A 25,528-nucleotide genomic window follows, 5' to 3' on the forward strand; every position below is an offset into this window, starting at 1 on the left:
GGACGTTATTCCACTTCATCGCTTAGTGTGATCTGCAAAGACAGAAATGTTACTTTTAATCCCAGACCCTATATCATTTATAAAGGTATTAAAAAAGTAAGGGTCCCAACATCATCATTCAGAGTAAGAATCATTAACCACTCCTCTCCGAATTGTGTCTTTTAGCCAGTTTTCTATTCATTTACAAATTGATCTTTTCCAAGCCTGTAGACTTTACCTTACACATTAGCCGTGTGTGGGGAACTGTGTCAAACGCTTTTGCAAAATTCAGGTATACCACGTCCACAGCCACCCCTCTGTCCAAGGTTTTACTTACCTCTTCATAAAAAGAAATCAGGCTTGTTTGACAACTTGTGTCTTTCATGAATCCATGTTGTTTGTTGCCTAATATACTTTTTACCCAGCAAGAACTTTTATTAAACTCTCCAGTATCTTCCCGACTACAGAAGTTAAACTAGCAGGTCTATAGTTGCTTGATAAAGACTGATCCCTATTTAAATACGGGCACCACTTTGGCCCTGCGCCAATCCAGTGGTACCATTCCAATCATTAACGAGTCCCTAAATATTAGAAACAATGGCTTTGAAATTACAGAGCTCAATTCTTTTAGGATTCGTGGGCGGATGCCATCTGGTCTAGGTGCTTTATCCACCTTTATTCTGTCTAAATATTTCTGGGCCATATCACTTTTGAGCCATTGTGGATCATTTGGGGCTGTGTCAATACCACCCCCATTATGGACATGAGCTCCCCATACTCCTTTGTATACAAAGAGCTGAAGAAGGTATTTAATATATTTATCTTCTCTTTGTCCCCAGTCACTCACTCTAGATTATTTTGTAAAAGGCCTATTGTGCTCAGACCTGACCTTTTTTACCATTAATATCTTCGAATAATTTTTGGGGGTTAGTCCCATCTTTTGCAATCTGTCATTCGTTTTGAATTTTTGCATCCTTGATTTCCTTTTTACATATTCTGTTATATTCTTTGTAACATTTAAACGATGATAGCAGCGTTCCTTCATTTTTATATTTTTTAAAAGCTCTTTTTTATTATTTATAGCCATTTTAACTTTGGCCATGAGCCACATAGGTTTTATTTTTAGCCTTTTAAATTTGTCTGGTAAGAGGCTTCTCAGTTTAATAAGCACCTTTCAGCACTGAAGCACTTTTTCCAGCACCTGGATGGACTTTAATTTTGGTACTTTTGTATCTTTCATCAACTTTCTTCACTTATGTACTTTTTAATGCGATTTTGCACACTATATGAAATAGTCTATTTTTGGCATATCATTTATTTATATATCAATTGTTCACTTTTTGGTGCGACAGACACTTCGAGACAGCGCACTTTCTTATTTAGGTATAATGAATGGGAAGTGCTCTGTACTGAGCCGCTTCCTGTTCATTCACAAACTGAAGCATAATAAACAGTTTACTATGCTTCCAGTTTTGAATGGACACAGGAACAATTGGTATTGATCACTCACTGTGTCCATTTAGAAAAGGAAGTGGCTGGTAAGTATGACACATTTTCCATCCCCCTCCATTCTGAAATATCCCCCCCAGAACTGGCAGTGGGAGAGGAGCGTAGGGGAGGCCCAAGAGCATCTGAGTTAGTAATAAGGCTGTCCCTTTTGAACTTATGGATCCTAGGCCCACTACACAAAGGCTGGCTGTACTGCCTTATCAGCAGCCCTGCCAAAGCCAAGAAAAAAAGTAAAGCTGACACACTCATTTGTGCTGTAGCAGAAAACATTTGGAGACTTCTAATAAAGAACTGAATGTGGCATAATCCGACAAATTCATCAGCACAGAATAAATAAAAAGGACTAATAGTGACATATGGACACAAAGCTGTATTTATGGTCACACTGATAGTAGTTACTGTGTTACCCCAAACTTGTCTTTTGTGTAGACACCTTGTAGGTTTCATATTATACAAGCCAGTGCTGTGAATGGATTGTCAAAGTACCATATATTGTCCAATATTAGATCAGTTTTATAAACTTCTTCTATTTACATACATAAACAAACCTGTACAACATATAAAAAGTTGACTGGACATCTTACTTCATCCAAGACCATGTAACATTTTCTCTGCAGAATGTTTAACTTTGTAGATTCTCCTAACCACAGCTATTTTTAGTTTATATCAGGATTAGGTATATAGTTAAATTGTTCAGGCGAAGAGTCTAGTCTAGCGTTTAGACAGGTGACACATTTATCAACTGTGCACCACTCATTGGGAATCCTTCCATGTGTTACTTGGTGATTGCAAGATCACCTTCCATGAGTGACTGGTGGGTTTAGGGCATCTTCCATGTGCGACAAGTAGGTTTAGGTCATCTTCCATGTGTGACTTGGTGGCTACAGGTCATATTTCCATGTGTGACTTGGTGGCTACAGTTCATCTTCCTGAACAAAAGTCCCTCCAGCCCTTGCAGAGTTCATTTGATGCCTTTGTTTGCATTGCTCTTTCCACGAGACTTCAGGTGTCAACAGAGCTGGTATCCTTTGCACAGAAATAGTGGACAACAGTGCCACTTGGATAGCGGGCAAAAGCACTGTAAATAAGGGAAAACAAGACAAATGAAGGACTGATACTGATGTTTACACTTCATATAGATTCCTGAAAGAGGATAGCTGACCTGATTACCTATGTTGAATAACTGTCACAATGATAAACACATATTATTCTTATTCAGTATATTTGTTAAGCTGCTTCAAGTTAAATGGAAATTTCGATTTAGCCAACATGTAATTGTAAAGAAACAGGTGATCCCAGTATTGACACTTTTTAACCTTATTAGGGGTACAAGTACTAATGAGGAACCACCATTTAATCATAGCCACCTAATCTGAAATTCCACAGAAGAGCAGAAAGTACTAAGAGTACACTTTACAAGCTGCTCAGTGTTGCCAACCGTCTATATTTTTACGGAAGGCCCGTAAAACAAGGCACTTTTCTCCCTGTCCATAAATGCACAAAATAGGAGAAAGGTGACAGTAAAAAAAAAAAAAAAAATAGCTGTGACGGGCTCCGCTTGGAAATGCCCGAGACGATCCGATCCTGTATTCGGCCAGCACCGGAGGGGCCACCCGGGCCCAGATATGACAGAGGCCGTGCCCCGCTCTACTGGCGAGGTGAGTGGTGTCATGGTGCATCCCGCCAGGCGTGCCAGCCTTTGAAAACATCAGGAGCTGAGCAGCCAGAACAGAGGAGCCCTCGTGGTGGTCTGATGGAGTGTCCGGACCATCCAGATTCCACGGGAACAGACACAGACCTGCCCAGCAGCTGAACAGCTGCCCAGACATCCACAGCACGAAGGAACCAGCCCAGGGCAGGCACACAAGCAAAGCAAGCCTGCATTCTCAGGACTTCCTTACCTTAAGATATCAGATGATACTTCCCACATGTACATGCAGTCTTGCTTGCAATCATCTTTGTGGATAGAAGGATGGCATGATAGAGTTATGAAAAGATGGGAGGGATAAAGTAACAGAGGGGATAAAGGGGATGGAGGGTGAAGAGGTTGGAGGGACCTACAACAGAGGCATGGTTGGAGGGACAGTTTAATGGAGAGAGGTGGATTGAGGGAGATGGGAGGTCTTTAGAATTGGGGACAAATTCTGGTGATCCTAGTTGCTACCAGGGATTTCCCCTCACTTTCTGTGGTGGCTATGGAACAGAAATAAAGGGGAAATCTCTCCAGTTTGACATAGGTGACAAAAACTGATTGGCTAAATAATAAGCCCTTATTATATTGATAACAGAAATGTTTTTTTACCTTAAACCACATTGCTATTTGCATATTTTACTTGTTTGTAGCTGAAATGTGCACTCATTTTGTAACTTTTGTAAAATGCCAGTAAAAACTTGGCTGTGCCAGTAAATTTCAATCTGGTAGGTTGGCAACACTGATGTCTTACCAGGCCCTAAAATGTATATATAAACAAGAAACAGGCGGCCAAATACATAATCAGTTTCTAAGTTTAGCATCTGGATCCTTTATTGGAGAGAAATGTACTGACCTAGCAGCAGAAAAGCACTTATGCTACTTGTCAGCTGCATGTAGTGTGTACAGTGCTAATAAAGAAATTGAATCACCTATATGAGCGGAGAAAAAGCCATCTATGAAATCTAAACCTACCTACATGACATACAATTATAAGTTTGGTGAAAGGTGAAATAATTATTTAGGGTACTGTAGAATACAGGGGTGTAAAAACAAACTGCTCTATAGTGTTCTATTTCTTCTAATGTTTGAAGCTGGATATGGAATCAATATTGAACTATTTAGAACTATTAATGTTATCCAATGCAGCTACTAGCTATTACAGCACCCACACCAGCTATTTGTTGCAGCACAGATTTGCACTGCATACAGTAGTGTAAAGAGTGAGGAGATGCTACAGGAATTACTTTTTGGAGTGTCAATTCCCAACAAGTTCAGAGGCACGACAATTTTATTGCAAGACAATAAAATATTACATAGTTACATAGTAGGCGTGGTTGAAAAAAAAAGACAAGTCCAACCTATGTGTGTGATTTTATGTCAGTATTACATTGTATATCCCTGTATGTTGTGGTCGTTCAGGTGCATAATAGTTTGACAACTTCGATGATCCACGCTGAAACCACTGCCTGTGGAAGAGAATTCCACATCCTTGCCGCTCTTACAGTAAAGAACCCTCTACGCAGTTTAAAGTTAAATCGCTTTTCTTCTAATTTTAGTGAATAGCCGCGTGTCTTATTAAATTCCCTTTTGCGGAAAAGCTTTATCCCTGTTTGTGGGGTCACCAGTACAGTATTTGTACATTGAAATCATATCCCCTCTCAAGCATCTCTTCTCCAGAGAGAATAAGTTCAGTGCTCGTAACATTTCCTCATAACTAAGATCCTCCAGACCCTTTATTAGTTTTGTTGCCCTTCTGTGGACTCTCTCCAGTTCCAACACATCCTTTCCTGAGAGGACTGGTGCCCAGAACTGGACAGCATACCCCAGGTGCGGCTGGACCAGAGTCTTGTAGAGTTGGAGAATTATCGTTTTATCTCTGGAGTTAATCCCCTTTTTAATGCATGCCAATATTCTGTTTGCTTTGTTTGTAGCAGCTTGGTATTGCATGCCATTGCTGAGCCCAGCATCTACTACGACCCCCAGGTCCTTTTCCATCCTAGATTCTCACAGAGGTTCTCCCCCCAGTGTATAGATTGCATTCATTTTTTTGCCACCCAAATGCATTATTTTACATTTTTCTACATTAAACCTCATTTGCCACGTAGTTGCCCACCCCATTAATTTGTTCAGATCTTCTTGCAAAGTTTCCACATCCTGCGGAGAAGTTATTGCCCTGCTTAGCTTAGTATTGTCCGCGAATACAGAGATTGAGTTGTTTATCCCATCCTCCAGGTCATTTATGAATAATTTGAATAGGATTGGTCCCAGGACAGAATCCTGGGTGACCCCACTTTCCACCCTGGACCATTCCGAGTACTCCCCCTTTATCACTACCCTCTGAAAACTGGCTACAGGGGCGAGTTCAATCCATGTACTCACCCTATAGTCCATGCTTACGGAACTTACTTTGTACAGTAAATGTTTATGGGGAACTGTGTCAAATGCTGTTGCAAAATCCAGATACACCACTTCTACGGCCCTTCCTTAATCTAGATGGCAGCTCACCTCCTCATAGAAGGTTAATAGATTGGTTTGGCAAGAACTAGGGTTGTCCCGATACCACTTTTTTTAGGACCGAGTACAAGTACCGATACTTTTTTTTCAAATATTTGCGAAACCGATACTTTTTTTTTTTAAGGTCACGTGACAGTGTTTTTTTTTTTTTTTAAACAATGCTTTCTTTTTTTTCAGGGGGGGGTGAACGGTGTCTGTGTGTTTTTTTATTTACATTTTTTACAATAATATTTTTTTTAATTATTTAAAAAAAAACCTGAAATCTCCCCCTTGAGACAGAGAAAGAGACCGAGGATAGAGATTCCCCAGTCTCTTTCTCTGCAGCCTCAGCTGCACTGAGAATGAATGGAGAGAAGACAGCGGCTTCTCTCCATTCATAAACTGAGACATCATAATCACAGGAGATTACAACGTTTCAGTTATGTGAATGGACAGAGTCAGCTGACTCTATCCATTCACAAAGGAAGACATGGAGAGAGACAGCACAACGGAGAGGGACAGAGGAAGAGAGAGGGACAGCAGAACGGAGAGGGACAGAGGAAGAGAGAGGGAAAGCAGAACGGAGGGGGACAGAGGAAGAGAGGGGGGGGCAGCAGAACGGCGGGACAGAGGAACGGAGGGGGACAGCGGAACGAAGAGGGACATTGGAACGGAGGGGGCATGAAGGAGGATGCAGTGACAGTCAGCGGTGATCGCGTGTGGGGGAGTTACAAGCACCGATCACCGCTGTATGTCACTAAGCAGCTGAAAGCCACGGGGGGAGAAGCTTGTATCTCCCCCACACGCCGTTCACCGCTGACTGTACAGGTATCGGCGGAAGCATCGGGAGCATTTGCCCGAGTACAAGTACTTGGGCAAGTACTTGGGCAAATGCTTGGTATCGGTGCTGATACCGATACTAGTATCGGTATCGGGACAACCCTAGCAAGAACGCTTCTTCATGAATCCATGCTGATTACTGCTAATAACGTTCTCATTACTAAAATCTTGTATATAGTTCCTTGAGAGCTTGCATACAATTGATGTTAGGCTAACTGGTCTGTAATTCCCAGGGATTTATCTTGGCCCTTTTTTAATTGGTGCTACATTGGATTTTCTACAATCAGCTAGTACCATTCCAGTCAGTAGACCGTTCTTAGAAATTTGGAACAATGCTCTGGCAATTACTTGATGGAGTTCCTTAACCACATCCCGCGCGCCGGCCGTCAAATGACGGCTGGGTGGCGCGGCTCTCGTTCTGGGTGAACATCATATGACGGCCTCTCAGAATGGGCGCACATCGCGGCGATCGGTGGTGCGGTGTGTCAGTCTGACACACCAATACGGAGGCTCTTAACCACGTGATCAGCTGTGTCCAATCATGGCTGATCATGATGTAAACAGGAAGTGCCGTTGATCGGCTTTTCCTCACTCGCATCTAACAGATGCGAGTAGAGGAGAGCCAATTGGCTGCTCTCCTGACAGGGGGGGTCTGTGCTGATTGTTTATCAGCGCAGCCCCCCCTCGGATGCCCACCCAGGACCACCAGGGATGCCACCACACTGGACCACCAGGTACGCTACCCTAGACCACCAGGCAAATGCTAATCAGTGTAATCCTGTGGGTATAATTGAGAAAAAAGGCGCCACTACTCAAAATACCGCCACTGCGCCTCTGGATAGATACAGAGTATGCAGAAGCTGCCACTTAAAAGGATAAAATATAAAAGCTGAATTTTAACTACTGGTCAATCTGGGATAATGACACAAAATTAGCGGCGCTAAATGTTTGTGCACAAGGAGTATTAAATCCCCTAAAGTGACATGTGACTCACAATTTACAAATGAGAATATAACTGACATGTGCTAAAATATAATAAATGCTAAAGCACTAAATTGAGAAATAGCACTAAACACCCTGTGACAAGTGAAGTGATATGATGTAGCTAGTGAAGCTACAAAAAAAAAAAGTTTCCAAAATATAAAAAATAAAGTACATAAAGTATTGAAGAGGATCTATAGTCGATGTGAAGATCTCTTAATCCATTCACCACACCAATGTGTCTGTGATTCCACTCCCCTAAAGAAACGCACTCACCAAATTCCAATGCCTACATTCTCATGTTAGGCTAAAGCGCATTTAAACCACATGGATAGGGTTTTAGAGCAAGCATCCGAACTCCAGCCATGCGTCTCATATAATCTCCACATGTGAATAAAAAAGTGTACCAATAGTGTAATACCGTAAACAAAGCTTTAATGAAAACACTAAACAGCCTTCAAGATTTAAACTCACATGGTACAAGTTAAAAGACAGCAAAAGTGACTAAGGTAAGCCTTTCAAAGCCTCCAGAGCAGCAGATAACACCAGCAAGTTGACGAACAGGTTTAGATCCAGGACCAAGGGAGGGGTGAGATTCAACCTTATGCCTGCACACCTTGGGTCCGCCGTGGCCGTTTTATCTGCTGCTCTGGAGGAGTTGCAGCCTCATCCATAGCACAAGAGACAATCCAGAGACTTCACAGAGCAAGACACTTTCATGAAGCCCCCTAGGACTCCATCTCCTCCCGGTTGCCAAGGCCTTCCCTCTATTGCCGGTGGGCAATACAAGCTGGTTTGACCCATACGGCGTATGCCGTTCTGGGTTCAAACCCTCCGGCAAGCCTCCAGTCACTTTGGTTATGGTATCTTCACATGCTTCTATATACGACACTTCTGTGAAGGTTCTTAAAGCGGGGGTCCACCCACACCGCCAAAAAAAAAAAAAATATTAAAAGCCAGCAGCTGCTGACTTTTAATACATGGCCACTTACCTTAACCCGCTCGGTTCTCGGCAGCTGCCGCCGCCATCCTAGGCGAGGGAATCAGGAAGTGAAGCGTTGCGGCTTCACTTCCCGGTTCCCCACTGCGCATGCGCGAGTCGCGCTGCGCGTCCCAAGTGGTCCCCGCTCTTTCCTGGGAGCTGTGTGTTCCCAGGAGACAGCGCGGTGGGGACGGGAAGTGGCGTAGACTCCCATGGGAGTCTATGCCGGAAGTGGGTGCAAATACCTGTCTTAGACAGGTATCTGCACCCCCCTCCCCCCTGAAAGGTGCCAAATGTGACACCGGAGGGGGGGGGTTCCGAAAAGCGGGAGTTCCATTTTTGTGTGGAACTCCGCTTTAAGACCTAATCTTTTGCTTGTCATCAAGACTTTCCTTACATTGTCGGTGGACAAAAAGAGCTGGTTTGACCCATTTGAGCACATGCTATTTTGGGTCTGAACTTTCTGGTAGGCCTCCATCTACTCTGGTGGTGGTATTTTCACAATTTCCATTTTTCTACATATGGTGATCATGATGGCCTCACTTATATATGGACTGTAAATCACTATTATATTTGATGGACTTCTAAATAGACACCAGAGATTTTATTTTTTATATTTTTTTATATTTTTTCAATTGTTTTCTTTATTATTCATATTTCATTTTTTGTAGCGCTACACTTTGTTATACCTGCCCGTCAGTGCTGCCTTATCGGTGCCCGTCAGTGAAGGAGAAAACTTACCTATGTACAAAATTTTATAACAAACAAAAGAAAAACTTTTTTTTTCACTTTAGGTCTTTTTTTATTTGTTTAGCAAAAAAAAAAACTAAAAAAAAAAAAAAAAAAAACGCAGAGGTGATCAAATACCACCAAAAGAAAGCTCTATTTGTGGTAACAAAACGATAAAAATTCTGTTTGGGTAGCATACCGTGCAATTGTCATTTAAGCAGCGACAGCGATGAAAAGCTGAAAATTGGCATGGGCAGGAAGGGAGTGCAAGTGCAAGTGCCCTGTATTGAGTAGTTAAGGACCCTCGGGTGCAAGTCATCTGGTCCCGGTGACTTAGAAATAGACTTGAAAAACGTAACAATCATAATTCTGTCCTCTGTTAGCCATGAGGGTGCTTCCTATGACATGTCATGAGGATAAACATTGCAGTTTTGGTTACTGAAGCCCCCCGATTCCCTCGTGAAGACTAAGGAGAAGAATAAATTAAATACCTTTGTCATCTCTCCATCCTTAGTAACCAGATTCCCTTCATCATTCTTTATGGGACAAATATGATCTGACCTCCCTTTCTTACCATTTATGTACTTACAGGATTTCTTAGGATATTTTTTACTCTCCTCCACTATGTGCCTTTCGCGTTCCATCTTAGCCATCCCGATTGCACCCTTACATTTTTTGTTGCATTCTTTGTAAAGTTGGAATGCTGATAATCCTTCACCCTTGTATTTTTTGAAGGCCTTCTCCTTTGTTTTTATATGCATTTTTATGTTGGAGTTAAGCCACCCAGGCCTTTTTTTAGCTCTTTTAAATGTATTGCCCTTTGGGATGCACTGGCTAATGCCCTTATTTAATATGCTGTTAAAGCATACCCTTTTTCCTCCGTGTTCTTTGCTCCTAAGATTTTATCCCAAGTATTATATTCTAGCAAGGATTGTAGTTCAAGGAAGTTGGCTCTTTTGAAATTGAGTGTCTTTGTATTCCCCTTATGTTTCCTATTTGTGTGATTTATACTAAAGCCAATTGTCCTGTGATCGCCATTTCCTAAATTGCCCCGTATTTCCACATCAGTGATCAGGTCTGTATTGTTGGTAATCAATAGGTCTAATAACACTTTGTTTCTAGTTGGTGCATTTACCAACTGACCCATGAAATTGTCCTGTAAGACATTTAGGAACTGGCGAGCCTTAGATGAATGCGCTGTTCCTTCCACTCAGTCCATGTCTCAATAATTAAAATCCCCCATTATAATGACACTTCCGATTCTTGCCGCTAATCCAAATTGTGATAGGAGGTCCGCCTCCTTCCTCTGGTTAGGGGGCCTAAAGCATACTCCCAGTATTACTTTACCCTTAGTTTCCCCCCTTTGTAGCTCTACCCATAGGGATTCCACCTTCTCCCTTGCTCCCTTAGTGATGTCATCTCTCACATTCACTCATACATCATTTTTGATATACAGGCATACCCCTCCCCCTTTTTACCCTCTCTTTTCCTGCAATATAGGGAATACCCTTGAATGGTTGCCAGCCAATCATGAGAGCTGTTGAACCAAGTCTCTGAAATTCCTACAAAATTGAAATCCTCCTCGAACAACAGTAGCTCTAGTTCTCCCATCTTGTCCGCCAGACTCCTGGCATTGGTGAACAAGCCACATAGTTTAGACCGGTCGCATACTATCTCCTTATTGGGTGCTCTGGGGTTGCAAATAGGACTTGTTACTATACTTACCTCGGGTTTAGATACTTTACCTACCGCTAATGCCCCCACCACTACTACCCTCTGGAATATGTTCCGTGCTGACTATATCTACCTCTGGACCCTCCCCAACGTCACTTAGTTTAAAAGCCCCTCTAACTTTTCGGCCATCTTCACTCCCAGCAGATCTGCACCTTCCCCGTTTAGGTGCAGTCTATCCCTTCTACAGAGCTGATAACCGACTGAGAAGTCGCCCCAGTTCTCCAGGAACCCAAACGCCTCATTTCTACACCAGCTCCTCAGCCACTTGTTTACTTCCCTAATCTCCCTCTGCCTCTCTGGTGTGGCTCGAGGTACCGGTAGTATTTCTGAGAATACTACCTTGGAGGTCCTTTTCCTCAATTTAGCTCCTAAGTCCATAAAATTGTATTGGTTTAAAAAAAAAGGAACAAACACTGCAAGTAAGCATATTAAATATTTGACTATACTGTGCTTTTACCAACAATAAAGTTGGTGACAGAATCGCTTTAAAGCAATGTACCACAAATTTTTTATTATTAATAAAATACTTTAATCCGGGGGGTGGAGCTGGCTTCCAGTGAGTCAACAACAGCAAGAGAGAGCTCCGGTCCGGGAGACGATATCCTGCTGACATCCTGGGTAGTAGAGGATCGATAAGGTGGGCATAAAGAAAAGCTTTTGCAGTCCCTTTCCCAGAGCGATTGTGACCATGGTAAAAATCGGGCCGCCGACGAGCAAATCCCCAGGAGAACGGCTGGCTGAATTCTCTTAAGATAGCGGCAATGGCGGACGGGAAGCACAAGGAGCGGAGGAGGAGTCACAGACAGTGTCACAATCCTTGGCTGCAGAAAAGGAAGCTTTACTGAAAGTAAGCCCTTTGCCTAAGAGCGTTCTCTAAAAAGGGGACATTCTTTAGATAAACTGCTGGAGGGAGAAATGAAGAGCAAGAGAAACAGGAGCCTTCACGTAAACAGATTATGGCAGCTATACATCTCTGCCAATCTAACCTCACTGAGAACATAGATGGCATCAGGATGGATATGTCCTTCATTAAAGCAGGACATGCAGACAATGAAAGAGAGGGCTGCTGAAGCAGAACACAGAATCAGTGACCTAGAGGCTGTGGTGTGTCCCTTGGAGGATTCTGTACAGGCGTCTCAGAAAGAGCTAACGGCCAACACTGATAAGCTGGGTGACATGGAATACAAACAGTGACGCAATAATATTTGTTTGGTGGGCAAGCAACCTGAGGATTTTCTGGAAGGCTGGCTCAAAGGAAACATGGAAGCATCTACTTTTTCACACCTTTTTGCCATTGAGCGGGCACATAGGATCCCCTCCAGGCCTCCATGGCCTGCGGCCCCTCTTAGACCAGCGATTGCTCGTATCTTGCACTTCAGAGATCGAGAGAATATTTTGAGAGCGGCTAGAGTACAAGGTGAGCTTATGCACAATGGCAAACGTATATCACTTTACCCAGAAGCAATGGGCCAGTTTTGTGCATGTGAAAAAAAGACAGAGAAAGTCAGTTAATTTACAGTATGGTCGACCCTGCTAAGTTGCGAGTTGTGGATCGAGGGAAAGTGCCCTTCTCCATTAATCCAGTGGAAGTATCAAGATGGCTGGATGCCAGGGGAGGTCCGAATGCACGGGCACAACAAGAAGCAGCTTGAGTGGATAAAGGGTTCTTCATCCCACGATTGGTAGAGGTACCTTTACTCCTGGAAGTTAAAACCTGTTCTTCATTGTTTGGCATTTTTTGCCCTTTGATTTTTTTTCTCCGGCTTAATTTTAGAGATATGCATTCTCCAAGGCATTTTTTCTGACTGGTTTGCAGTTATGTTGCTACATCCTTGTGAGATGCATTAGTTGTGGAGTACTCACTATGGATCCATAAGCGTGTGCCCAGGTGGTTGGATGATGAGAGATGAACTGCATAAATGTAAAATCTGCTTACAGACAGTCTGGGCTGGAATATTCTCTCATCAGACTCTTACTGATTCTAACTCTGCTCTACTACAGAACTATATGCCGATTTAGTCTCCCGCAGAACGCTTGGTATAATTGCAAATTTTGTTCTCTGTTCTTCCCCCACTCCCTTTTTTCCCCCTCTTGTCTTAAATGTGATAGCTTATCTCAACGGACAAAAGGTGACTTTCTTGCAGTTGGGAGTGGGGGTGTAGACCTTTGAGCCCCAAAGTCAATTTCCTTGGCTGTGTTATGGGAATAGAGCACACAACATGTTGGGTGTGGGGAGGGGTTTGGGATGTTTTATGCCTTACGTGAGAGTGTTTCTTACCCATCCTATTCTGGGGTGACTCTATATGGATATTTTGGGCAGTTTCTGCTGCACAATGCTGGAGAATGTGGGAAATTGACTCTGGAGCTGGTGGTATCCATTAAAATATCTCTGAATAGAAGACCATGGCACAGAGGCTTAAATTCAAAGGTTAAATGCTCCTTAGTTTTTGATTACATAAAGTAGTATAAGCCTGACATTATTTTGCTTCAAGAAACACATCTGCAGGGCTCCAGAGTCATGACCTTAGGACGTGCAAATATTGCTCAAATGTGTAATGCTTGGTATTCTACCTATTCTAGAGGGGTAGCCACCTTGATTACTAAAAATCAATAAATATTAATATTATACGGATTAAGATTGATCCAGGAGGGAGGTATGTCGTTGTGTTGTGTAAAATTTTGAATACCTGTTTCACCTTAGTCGATTTATTCCTCCTCCTTTCTCCTATAGGGTACTGGAAAGTATACTTTCAGAGATGGTCTCGGTGGCGGAGGGGACTTATCTACTCCAGGGTGACTTCAATGTGGTTTTGAATGCTAGCTTGGATTGACATGCATGTTTGTCTGGGTCTCCTCCAGTTTTGGAGACATAGCTGGATTATTATGCTCTCGTAGATGCTTGGAGACAGAGGCACCTGGGGGTTCAGGGAATTTTCCCGCCAGAAACTCACCGTATATTGTCTCGTATTGATATGTTGCTCACTCCATTGGCGGGCCTTCAGTATCTGTCAAGGGCTATTTCGGATTACTCTCCTATGGAAGTTGGCTTAAGGGTGGGTGACATCGATTGAATTCGCCATTGGTGTATGACAGCTGGATGGTTTCAAGAGGAATATGTGAAAATTGGTTGCTCTAAGGCGATAAATCATTATTGGGCAAAAAATAATAATACCACTGCTATACATAACCAATGGGACGCTTTTAAGGCAACTCTTAGAGGGGTATATATGACGGAGGTTAGAAACTTTTCTAGGAGTTTGGATGCACAGGTAGCTCAGGTGGAACATTGCTATGTGAACGACTCCTCCTCAGATAATTATAAGACATGGCAGGACTATGTTCGTTCTTATTGCTTACTTATGGCGGAGCGGTCTAGTAAAAGTCAGCTGGATCAATGTAGATGGATATTTGGAGAGAAGAATGGTCATCTCTTAGCACTTCTAGAGAGGCCCACTTCTACTCCAACTTCGATAATACACATTCGTATTTCTCAAGGGTTCTTAGTTAGGATTCATAGGAAATTCTATCGACATTTGAACAGTTTTACAGATCTTTGCATCAGTCTCAGAGAGGGGTTATGGATGATGCTCTGAAAGAGTTATTGCGCTTCCCACTCTGGTGAAGAGAGTGAGGGGTTAGATCAGGCAGTTACTAGGGAAGAGGTGTAAAATGCGATAGCCTCCTTTAAGCCCCATAAATCTCCGGGTTTAGATGGGTACCCAATGTATGGCGATGTGCTGGTGCCTCATTTCTTACGAGTCTTTACTCTGTCCAGAAAGGAAGGCATGTTACCAGCATCTATGCAGGAGGCTCTGATAGTTCTGCTCCCCAAACCAGGGAAAGATCCGTAGGAATGCAAAATCATGTTGTCCCATTTCATGAATAAACACTGACGTAGCTAGGCCATTGCAAACCGTGGTTAATAAGGTGGTGGGGGGAGATCAGACTGGCTTTATGCCGGGGAGATGTGCACATATTAATCTTAGGTGTCTTTTCGTTAATTTACAATTCACCCGTGACAGTGTGGATGGTAGGGTAATAATGTCACTAGACACAAAAAGAACCTTTGATTCAGTGGAATGGGCATATCTATTCCAAGTGTTAGTTAAATTGGGCTTTGGAGCGCGATTTATTTCCTGGGTAAAGCGTTTATACTGTGAGGCTATGGCTCGCATTAGAATTAATGGGCTTATCTCTGAGGCATTTGCTATACATAGGGGGACTAGGCAAGGGTATCCTCTGTCGCTCACCTTATTTGCATTGGCTATTGAGCCCCTGGCTGCAAAATTAAGAGAGGATGACAGAGTCCAGGGCCTTCGTATAGGAGAGCTGGAGGAATGTGTGTCCTTATAGGCAGATAGGCAACAAGTAGTAACTAGTGCGCAAAAACCAACTCGTATATAAACACCAGGAAGCCGCCAACATAAAAAGTACACTCACATAACTCAAAGGAATATTAGATAAATATATGTGTAGTGCTACCTATTCTAGAATCAAATATCAGATGAGAAGATACGGTCATCAATAAGGATGATGAAAAAAATCTACAATGTAGCGTGCAATAGTCAAGTAAGTAGCAATGACAATCATACTGTGCAAAATGATAAAAAGTGAAGTGACCTTACTCGTCAAAACACATAGTATATATCCACCAATAATGAGCGTGATATATGGACTCCTAATATGGAAATTATTAAATGTGAAATGTGGACGCCTTACTCATCAAAACAAGCAAAAATAAACGTGATGAGTGGACTCCTAATAAAGAAGTGATTAGATATACAAAATATATTCCATAGATGTGTAGTAATCAGGTATGTGACAATGCCTTTGGAAAAGTGCAAAAACTATAGTGAAGTGACCTCACTATTTAAAGTGCATAATGCATCTAAAGCAATAATAAACCATCCAGATATAACCTAATAAGTGAATTCTAATATTAATGTCATGCACATAAAATCAAAATAATGATGGGCAAAGTGAAAACTATTTCATCCAGGTATAACTACCAGTAGCAACCCAAGAAATTACAGTAAAAGTGATATAAAAGTGCAATTGCAATAATACATGTGTAAACAAATAAGGATAAACTAATAGCACTAAGGTTGTGGAAAGGTGTCCAAAGGAACACGCAAAGTACAGTTCAAAAAATGGTAGCGTGCGACTCCAAATAACAGCCCGGTATGAGTCCTCTGAGAGTGATGAACAAAGAGCAAGTGCAGTAACCAGAGCTCTGTGACGGTCAGTGTCACTTTATTCCACCATTGTTCCCAATAGTTTGCTTCATCTGAGCACTGCTGTTTTTCTGCAGTCTCTTTGCAGCTACTTCCTGTCTACGTGTATGAACTCCAGCAACTGCTGTATGCCCTTGTTCAGATCCCGATGGTGACAAAAGTGGGATATACAAAGCAAAATGTATTTTCCAGTACACTAGCCATCAGAAAATCCACAAAAATAGACGATGCCTGTGCAATGTGTGTTGGCTTGTGACAGGGTAAGAACATTTGAGAGATGTGCAGTGCATTGTCACCCTGTAACAGTTAATGTCTGGTTAAGGACCTTCATGGTAGAACCTCCAGATATATATTTTTTATAAAAAGTGCAAAATTTTAAATAATGAAAAGGGCTGTTAAAACTACTTGTTAAAAGTGGTTGTAAACCCAATTAAAAAAAAAAACAAACTAACACCTGCAAGACAAAAGGCATAATGAGCTAGTATGCATAGCATACTAGCTCATTATGCAATGCTCACCTGAGATCAAAGCCCTTGCTGCAGTGCCCATACACAGACATCACTCCCGGGGGTTACTTACGGGTATTGCGGCTACGGCGCTGTGATTGGCCGGAGCCGCGATGACGTCACTCCTGCGCATGCGTGCAGTAACGGCACACTCACTGAAGAACGGCACATACGTGCCATTGCTCCAGTTTGTGTCAGTGCGCATGTGCCGATGACGTCGGCACATGCAAATACAGGGGATATCTCCACAACTGTGCAGGTTTTAGGAGATCTCCTGGGTAGCTACAGCTAAGCCTTATTATAGGCTTACCTGTAGCGAAAAGTAGTCTGTAAGGGTTTACAACCACTTTAAAGATTATATGAGGTTTTAGTGACGAGATTTACATATACTTAAATACAGTGAATTTCATGGGTGGGTGGAATTACAGTAGTTTGCTGCAAAACAATTTTACAAACCCTGCCCTAGTAGAGAGAGTGCAATCTGTCCTCTCAGCCAACATACTGAACTGAGAAGGTAGGTGGCTCATCGAGTCTATCATCGAACTATTGTATTGTTTATATTATTGAAGTCCTGAAAAGAATTGCAGACTAAATGAACATACGTAAAAAAGATTTCTCTTATTGGAATGGGGTCACTACATACCTGTTTCCAATTTTTTTCTTACATACACTACATATCTTCTCCTCTGTGATTACACACTTCACCTGTTGATGGGAAATTCTCTCCTCTTGTACCTGCAAAGGTGAACTGCACATTAGTTTCTGTATAAAAGTTTTTTTTATAAATGCTTATATATATATTTATACCCCCTACCCTACCTTAATTCCAGATGCTTAAAGTGATTGTAACGGTTTGTTTTTTTTTTTTAAAAACAAAAACACAACAAACATATCATACTTACCTCCACTGTGCAGCCCGTTTTGCACAGAGTGGCCTCGAACCTCATCTTCTGGGGTCCCCCGGCGGCTCCTCCCCACATCAGATAACCCCCTAGGACAGTGAGGGCGAACCTTGGCACCCCAGATGTTTTGGAACTACATTTCCCATGATGCTCCACTGCAGAGTGCATGAGCATCATGGGAAATGTAGTTCCAAAACATCTGGGGTGCCAAGGTTCGCCATCACTGCCCCAGAAGAAGCGCTCTCCCGAGCGGGTTACCTTGCGGGCGCGCTCCCGAGTCCAGCATTCGGCGTCCATAGCTGCTGGATCTATGACTCGGCCCGCCCCCCCCCCAGCGCCCGCGTCATATTTGATTGACAGCGCAGCCATTGGCTCCCGCTGCTTTCAATCTATCCAATCAAGAGCCGAGAACCCCGGACAGAGAGACAGCGCGTCTCCGCCGGGTCAAGTTCCAGGGCTCAGGTAAGGTACGGCTGGGGGGCTAGTCACTGCCAGGTGTTTTTTCACCTTAATGCATAGGATGCACTAAGGTGAAAAAACACGAAGGTTAACAACCCCTTTAATACCCCTCTGACACAGCCTATTGTAGCGTTTATATCCTGGTCCTGAAATCATCTCTGGCACAGCCTGCACAGTAGTTATATTCTTGAATGGGCTGCACCACTACATTAAAAGAGGCTTAAACTACGTATACAGTTGTGGCAAAAAGTTGAATGACACAAATATAAATTTTCACAAAGTCTGCTGCCTCAGTTTTTATGATAGCAATTTGCTTATACTCCAGATTATCAAAATGAACTTAATTCCATAAAAAACATTTCCACTGCATTTGTGAAGAAGGCTTCAAAGCACCCAAGAAAGTCCAGCAAGTGCAAGGACTGTCTCCTACAGTTGATTCAGCTGCGGGATTGGGGCACCACCAGTGCAGAGTTTGCTCAGGAATGGCAGCAGGCAGGTGTGAGTACATCTGCACGCACAGGGATGCAAAGACTTTTGGAGGATGGCCTGGTGTCAAGAAGGGCATCAAAGAAGCCACTTCTCTCCACGAACATCAGGGACAGACTGATATTTTGCAAAAGCTACAGGGATTGGACTGCTGAGGACTGGAGTAAAGTAATTTTCTCTGATGAATCCCCTTACCGATTGTTTGGGGAACCTGGAAAAAATTGTTCGGAGAAGAAAAGGTGAGTGCTACCATCAGTCCTGTGTCATGCAAACAGTAAAGCATCCTGAGACCATTCATGTGTGGGGTTGTTCCTCAGCCAAGGGAGTGGGCTCACTTACAATTCTGCCTAAGAACACAGCCATGAATAAAGACTGGTACAAAAACATACTCCGAGAGCAAGTTCTCCCAACCATACAAGAACAGTTTGGTGATGAACATAGCCTTTTCCAGCATGATGGAGCACCTTGCCATAAGGTAAAAGTGATAAATAAGTGGCTTGGGGAACAAAACATCAATTTGAGAACAAATCAAACATTTTGGGTTTATGGCCAGGAAACTCCCCAGACCTTATCCCATTGAGAACCTGTAGCAATGGAAAGTTTTGGGACTTTGAGTGAGGCACAGGGTTGTGCCTCCATCCCAGGTTCAAAAGAGAAAAAAAGGGGCAGTGGGACTTTAAATGAGGCAGTTGACAGATTGGGGTTAAGATAAAAAATGTTCAAGTATATTGCATATAAATCATACTGGTGTATATTAGATGTAAAAGGTTGCGTGTGCATGTGCACAAGACATGTCCTACATAAATACATGTATAAAAAAACAATCAACATGATATCTGAGCAATGAATAGCTAACACATACATTGGGGATCGAAAGTTTGGGCACCCCAGGTAAAAATGTGTATTAATGTGCATAACGAAGCCAAGGAAAGATGGAAAAATCTCCAAATGGCATCAAATTACAGATTAGACATTCTTATAATATGTCAAAAAAAGTTAGATTTTATTTCCATCATTTACACTTTCAAAATTACAGAAAACAAAAAAATGGCGTCTGCAAAAGTTTGGGCACCCTGCAGAATTTATAGCATGCACTGCCCCCTTTGCAAAGCTGAGACCTGCCAGCGTCATGGATTGTTCTCAATCATCATCTGGGAAGACCAGGTGATGTCAATCTCAAAGGTTTTAAATGGCCAGACTCATCTGACCTTGCCCCAACAATCAGCACCATGGGTTCTTCTAAGCAGTTGTCAAGAAAACTGAAACTGAAAATAGTTGACGCTCACAAAGCTGGAGAAGGCTATAAGAAGATAGCAAAGCGATTTCAGATGTCAATATCCTCTGTTCGGAATGTAATTAAGAAATGGCAGTCATCAGGAACAATGGTGTTAAATAGAGGGCGCTCATTAAAGAGTTGTATACCCTGCGGTGTACAAAAAGTAATGACAAACACAGATCTATACAAATATATCAGTGCTTGAATATGTGCAATAGTGGTGGTAACCTCTATTCCTAAATAAAGTGAGGAATAAATAACTAATAAAGTGATAAATACGACAAAATAAATAAATATGCAATTGATAAAAACACATGCAAGTGTTTCAATTCGTGCTGTATGAGAAAAATCTTGTAAACCAAAGCAATGTCCAAACAGGTTGAAAGTGACAACAAATAGTGACGATAAATGTGTAGATCAAATGTTCCACACAAATGATTCCTGGGTGATTGAATGGCACACGCTGAATAACTCCGTGCTTCTTTCACCACACCGCCGTGCTAGTGAAACACACTCTCCAGACATGCACTCACCGAAAAAACATGCCAGCACTCTCATGCACGGCAAAACACGCGCTTTTTACCACACTCCAGGGTAAAACCACACTCCAGGTGACGAAACATGTCGGGGCGTGGCTATGACCTGTGATCTGTGACGTACACGCTTAGCCATACAGGAGGAGAGGATTACGAGGGCTCTAAAGGACGGAGGATTCCCGAGGGAGGGGTGAGATTATACCCAGCAGCTGCACACCTCGGGTCCGCCGTGACCTTTTGATATTGGTTATCCACAAGTTGAAGTTTGCTGTTCAGTACACGTTTTATGCTCGTTTTTCATTACACCAATGTGAGTGCGATGTGTGAGGATTGCAGTGATTTGTAATAAAGTTGTTTTTGCTGAATTACACTATTGGAGCATTTACTTTCTTTTATGTGGACCCATTGAATATCATCATTTGAACCTCGTCTACACTATTTACCCTGGAGTGTGGTAAAAAGAGCGTGTTTTGCCGTGCATGAGAGTGCTGGCATGTTTTTTCGGTGAGTGCATGTCTGGAGAGTGTGTTTCACTAGCACGGCGGTGTGGTGAAAGAAGCACGGAGTTATTCAGCGTGTGCCATTCAATCACCCAGGAATCATTTGTGTGGAACATTTGATCTTCACATTTATCGTCACTATTTGTTGTCACTTTCAACCTGTTTGGACATTGCTTTGGTTTACAAGATTTTTCTCATACAGCACGAATTGAAACACTTGCATGTGTTTTTATCAATTGCATATTTATTTATTTTGTCGTATTTATCACTTTATTAGTTATTTATTCCTCACTTTATTTAGGAATAGAGGTTACCACCACTATTGCACATATTCAAGCACTGATATATTTGTATAGATCTGTGTTTGTCATTACTTTTTGTACACCGCAGGGTATACAACTCTTTAATGAGCGCCCTCTATTTAACCTCTTTGTCGGTTTACCAATGTTTGGATCTATAACTGATATTCAGGATTAAATATTGTATTGGATTATTATATTTTTAAAGGGGCAGCTCAACAATTTAACATTTGTTCACACACATTTTTACACTATTCACCCATTATTGAATCACTGTTATTGGTGCTGGGAAATAGTTTTAATATTAGGTTTATTCTCGATAGTGCATTACACTTTTATGTTTGAGGATAATTAGGGAGCCACTGGCGCGGTGCAGGTATCTCTCGTGTAGAGGGCGTGCATTCATAAGATACCTGATTTTTATAGTCATCAGGAACAGTGGAAGTTAAAGCAAGATCTAGAAGATCAAGAAAAATATCAGGCAGAACAGCTCGCAGGATTGTGAGAAAAGCAATTCAAAACCCACGTTTGACTGCATGATCCCTCCAGAAAGATCTGGCAGACACCGGAGTTGTGGTATACTATTCCACTATGAAGAGATACTTGTACAAATATGGTCTTCATGGAAGAGTCATCAGAATAAAACCTCTTCTACGTCCTCACCACAAAAATCAGCGTTTGAACTTTGCAAATGAACATATAGACAAGCCTGAGGCATTTTGGAAACAAGTTCTGTGGACCGATGAGTTTAAAATAGAACTTTTTGGCCGGAATGAGCAAAGGTACGTTTGGAGAAGAAAGGGCACAGAATTTAATGAAAAGAACCTCTGTCCAACTGTTAAGCATGGGGGTGGATCAATCATGCTTTGGGGTTGTATTGCAGCCAGTGGCACAGGGAACATTTCACGAGTAGAAGGAAAAATGGATTCAATCTGTGAAAAAGCTGAAGTTAAAGAGAGGGTGGCTTCTACAAATGGATAATGATCCTAAACACACCTCAAAATCCATGGGAGATTACATCAAGAGGCGTAAACTGAAGGTTTTGCCATGGCCTTCACAATCTCCTGACCTCAACATTATTGAAAATCTATGGATAGACCTTAAAAGAGCAGTGCGTGACAGACAGCCCAGTAATCTCAAAGAACTGGAAGACTTTTGTAAGGAAGAATGGGCAAAGATACCTCAAACAAGAATTGAAAGACTCTTGGCTGGCTACAAAAAGCGTTTACAAGCTGTGATACCTGCCAAAGGGGGCAGTACAAGATATTAACTCTGCAGGGTGCCCAAACTTTTGCAGACGCCATTTTTTTGTTTTCTGTAATTTTGAAAGTGTAAATGATGGAAATAAAATCTAACTTTTTTTGACATATTATAAGAATGTCTAATCTGTAATTTGATGCCATTTGGAGATTTTTCCATCTTTCCTTGGCTTCGTTATGCACATTAATACACATTTTTACCTGGGGTGCCCAAACTTTCGATCCCCACTGTATGTCATGTAGAAATTATACATATGAACTGGGAAGCACAAGACAACATGATGTAAAAGGTAAGCCTAAAAAAATATGATGCATGAAAAGGTTGATCAGAGTGGGATCCTATAGAAAGCATAATGGCTGCATCCTTGGTGCCCGACGCGTTTCTGTGAATACACTTCTTCAGGGGGGATGCTATAGGATCTCTGAAATAAAGTATAATGACATCAGAAGATAGACTAGTTGCAGCCAGAAAGGACAATGGGTCAGTTTCTGGATACTTATAACGTAACCAAGCTGTGGTGTAGGGCAGAGACTGGGCCGAAGAGGTTTGCCCTTCCCCGGAGCTGAGGTGGCAAGGGATCCAACACATGACAGGCGCAAACCGGCATAATCCCCAGAGCGCAAACCATCTCTTCCACAATGTGGCCAATAATTGGTCAAGGTGGTGGAAAAATATCTGAAATGGACAAATAAATCCATTGAGATACACCAGGGATACTAAACTTGAGAGTAAGAGGAGTAGGGGCTTGATAGTGAAGTCACGGAATATTACCTTTAATATGCTAAAGACAAGAGCTTTCCAGAGCTGTGGCGTCTGCACGTGTGTGGAAGAGAGGACCGCGCCTGATATGCGACCCGTCTGCGCTGGCGATTACCACCAATGTCACGCTGAGCCGACAAAGCGTGGGGCGGGGCCCCTGCCTGGGCGGTGGGAACCCGCCCATGACTGACGCCACCACGTCCAGCTGGGTCGGCAAGGATGGAGAGGTACGCGCCTGCACAACGCCAACCAGTGAGCGATCCCCCACACCAAACCGGACCCCCCTGGGGCGGACGTGGAGGGGATGGGGAGGACATGCAGAGCGCATCGCAGCTCTGGGTATCGAACAAGACATGGCCAAGAGGCTTGCCACCATGCTGGAATGTGTACAGTGCGCCAAGAGTTAGAACAACAAGATGTTGCAAGAAAATGTGTGTGTGGACCAGAATGGTGCACTAACACACAGATAAACCCCAAATAAAGCTAGGCAGGGGATAACTGCCTGCTACTGTCAACTGCCTCCATCCCTGGTAACAAAAAAAAAAAAAAAAAGAAGAGAATCCGTGGTCAATCCTCAAGAGCAGGCTAAATAAAATAAACTCCAGAAAATCTGAAAAACTCCAAGCACTGATTATGCAAAAATGGGCTGCCATCACTCAGAAAGTGGCCCAGAAGTTGATTGACAGCATGCCAGGGCGAATTGCAGAGGTCACTGCAAATACTGACTCTGCATAAACCTAAATGTAATTGTCAATAAAACCCTTTCACACTTATGAAATGCTTGTAATTATACTTCAGTATACCATAGCAAAATCTGACAAAAAGATCTAAAAACACTGAAACAGCAGACTTTGTCAAAATTAACATGTGTGTCATCCTCAAAACTTTTGGCCAAGGCTGTACACAAATTAAAATGTAGAAGCCAGTCATTAGACTGGCTTCTGTCCAACAAATCCTGCTGGAAAACCAGCATTCGATTAGCACATGCCACCAATGGCTGCAGTGCTGATCATTGTATTCTGGCGGAGGGATCTAGGGGGGGAGTCCCAGCTGTCAAAATGCATTAGCGTGGTGGGGGAGATCCCTGCATCCACATTGCTTGCCTTACCAAAAGCGGAAAAACCCTGATCAGTGTGAAAGGGACCTGACTAGTGCATTGAGGTTGGCTTGTAAGTTGGAGACGTCTTGTAAGGGTGCTATTCCACTGCATAGCTTGATGTCACCTGCAAAGACTGAAATAGTATTTTTAATCCCAGACCCTATATAATTTATAAATATATTAAAAAGGTAAGGGTCCCAACACTGAACCTTGGGTTACACCACTGATAACCTTAGATCAGTGATGGCGAACCTTGGCACCCCAGATGTTTTGGAACATTTGCAGTGTAGTTTAGCATCATGGGAAATGTAGTCCCGAAACATCTTGGGTGCCAAGGTTCGCCATCACTGCCTTAGACTATTCAAAGTATGATGTAAAAAATCAAGTGACAAAACATGGTGCCAAAAAGAATTTTATAAATGAGTGATGCTGCCCCTTTTAAAAGTGGATATCCACTCAGATATATAGAAAGTGTAAAAAAAAGTGTGGCGCTACCTCAGAAAACAACCAATTGGTTAATACAGTGACCTAGTGCACTCACTCAAATCTAATACTCCAATTAAAAAAAAAATACACAGCAATAAAAATAGTGACTGAAGAAAATTAAATCACCGTGATAATCCGTGAAAAACACAAATTCTCATGACAATATAGTGAACAAAATAATAAACGTGACAGTTCACCTAGCAGTGTTTGTGGGACGTTCGCACTCACCACTACTTAGGTGCGGAGAAACCCCAAATTGGTAGGTTCTCTTTAACCAGTGATGCAGACGATAATAGTTCCTTATTCTTTAATAGACTTCAGGTACTGGTGCTCAGGAATGAGAACATGGAAAACAAAATTAGGGGATGATCAGTGTCTAGCAAGGTAAGATGTCAGGAACAGATATAGATCAACAAACAAATGCCCACTCACATTTGAAAGTGCTACGTGCTAGCACCAGTATAAACAGCTTTCATGTGCTTCTGCATGCCTTCCTACCGCCCGTGGCATGCGTTCCAAGACCAGGGGGATGTAGAAACCAGCAAACAGGGAAGCGACGTCAGTGAGGGACGGACAAATAGCCTCTATGCATTTCGTGTGATACACATCAGGAAGCTTCAAATGCGAGTCGGCATTTGTTTGTTGATCTATATCTGTTACTGGCAGCTTACCTTGCTACACTATGATGGTCCCTTCATTCTGTTTTGCATGTTCTCATTCCTGAGCACCAGTACCTGAAGCCTATTAAAGAATTAAGGAGCTATTATCGTCTGCATCACTGGTTAC

The 25,528-nt window shown here is 42.5% G+C and overlaps 1 protein-coding gene across 1 annotated transcript in view; it reads right to left on the reverse strand.

Moving 5' to 3' along the window:
• Positions 1-1,838: 1,838 nt before the first annotated feature.
• Positions 1,839-25,528, reverse strand: part of VPS39 (VPS39 subunit of HOPS complex) — a 111,904-nt gene continuing 88,214 nt past the window's right edge. Inside the window, exons 24-25 of the mRNA XM_073609491.1 lie at positions 17,324-17,415; positions 1,839-2,566 (exon numbers count right to left, since the gene is read on the reverse strand). Of these exons, the coding sequence (XP_073465592.1) occupies positions 2,491-2,566; positions 17,324-17,415 (168 nt within the window). The 3' untranslated portion in view covers positions 1,839-2,490. The remainder of the gene's footprint in view (positions 2,567-17,323; positions 17,416-25,528) is intronic.

The sequence above is a fragment of the Aquarana catesbeiana genome, linkage group LG13, assembly GCF_042186555.1.
Source record: "Aquarana catesbeiana isolate 2022-GZ linkage group LG13, ASM4218655v1, whole genome shotgun sequence".
NCBI lineage: Eukaryota > Metazoa > Chordata > Amphibia > Anura > Ranidae > Aquarana > Aquarana catesbeiana.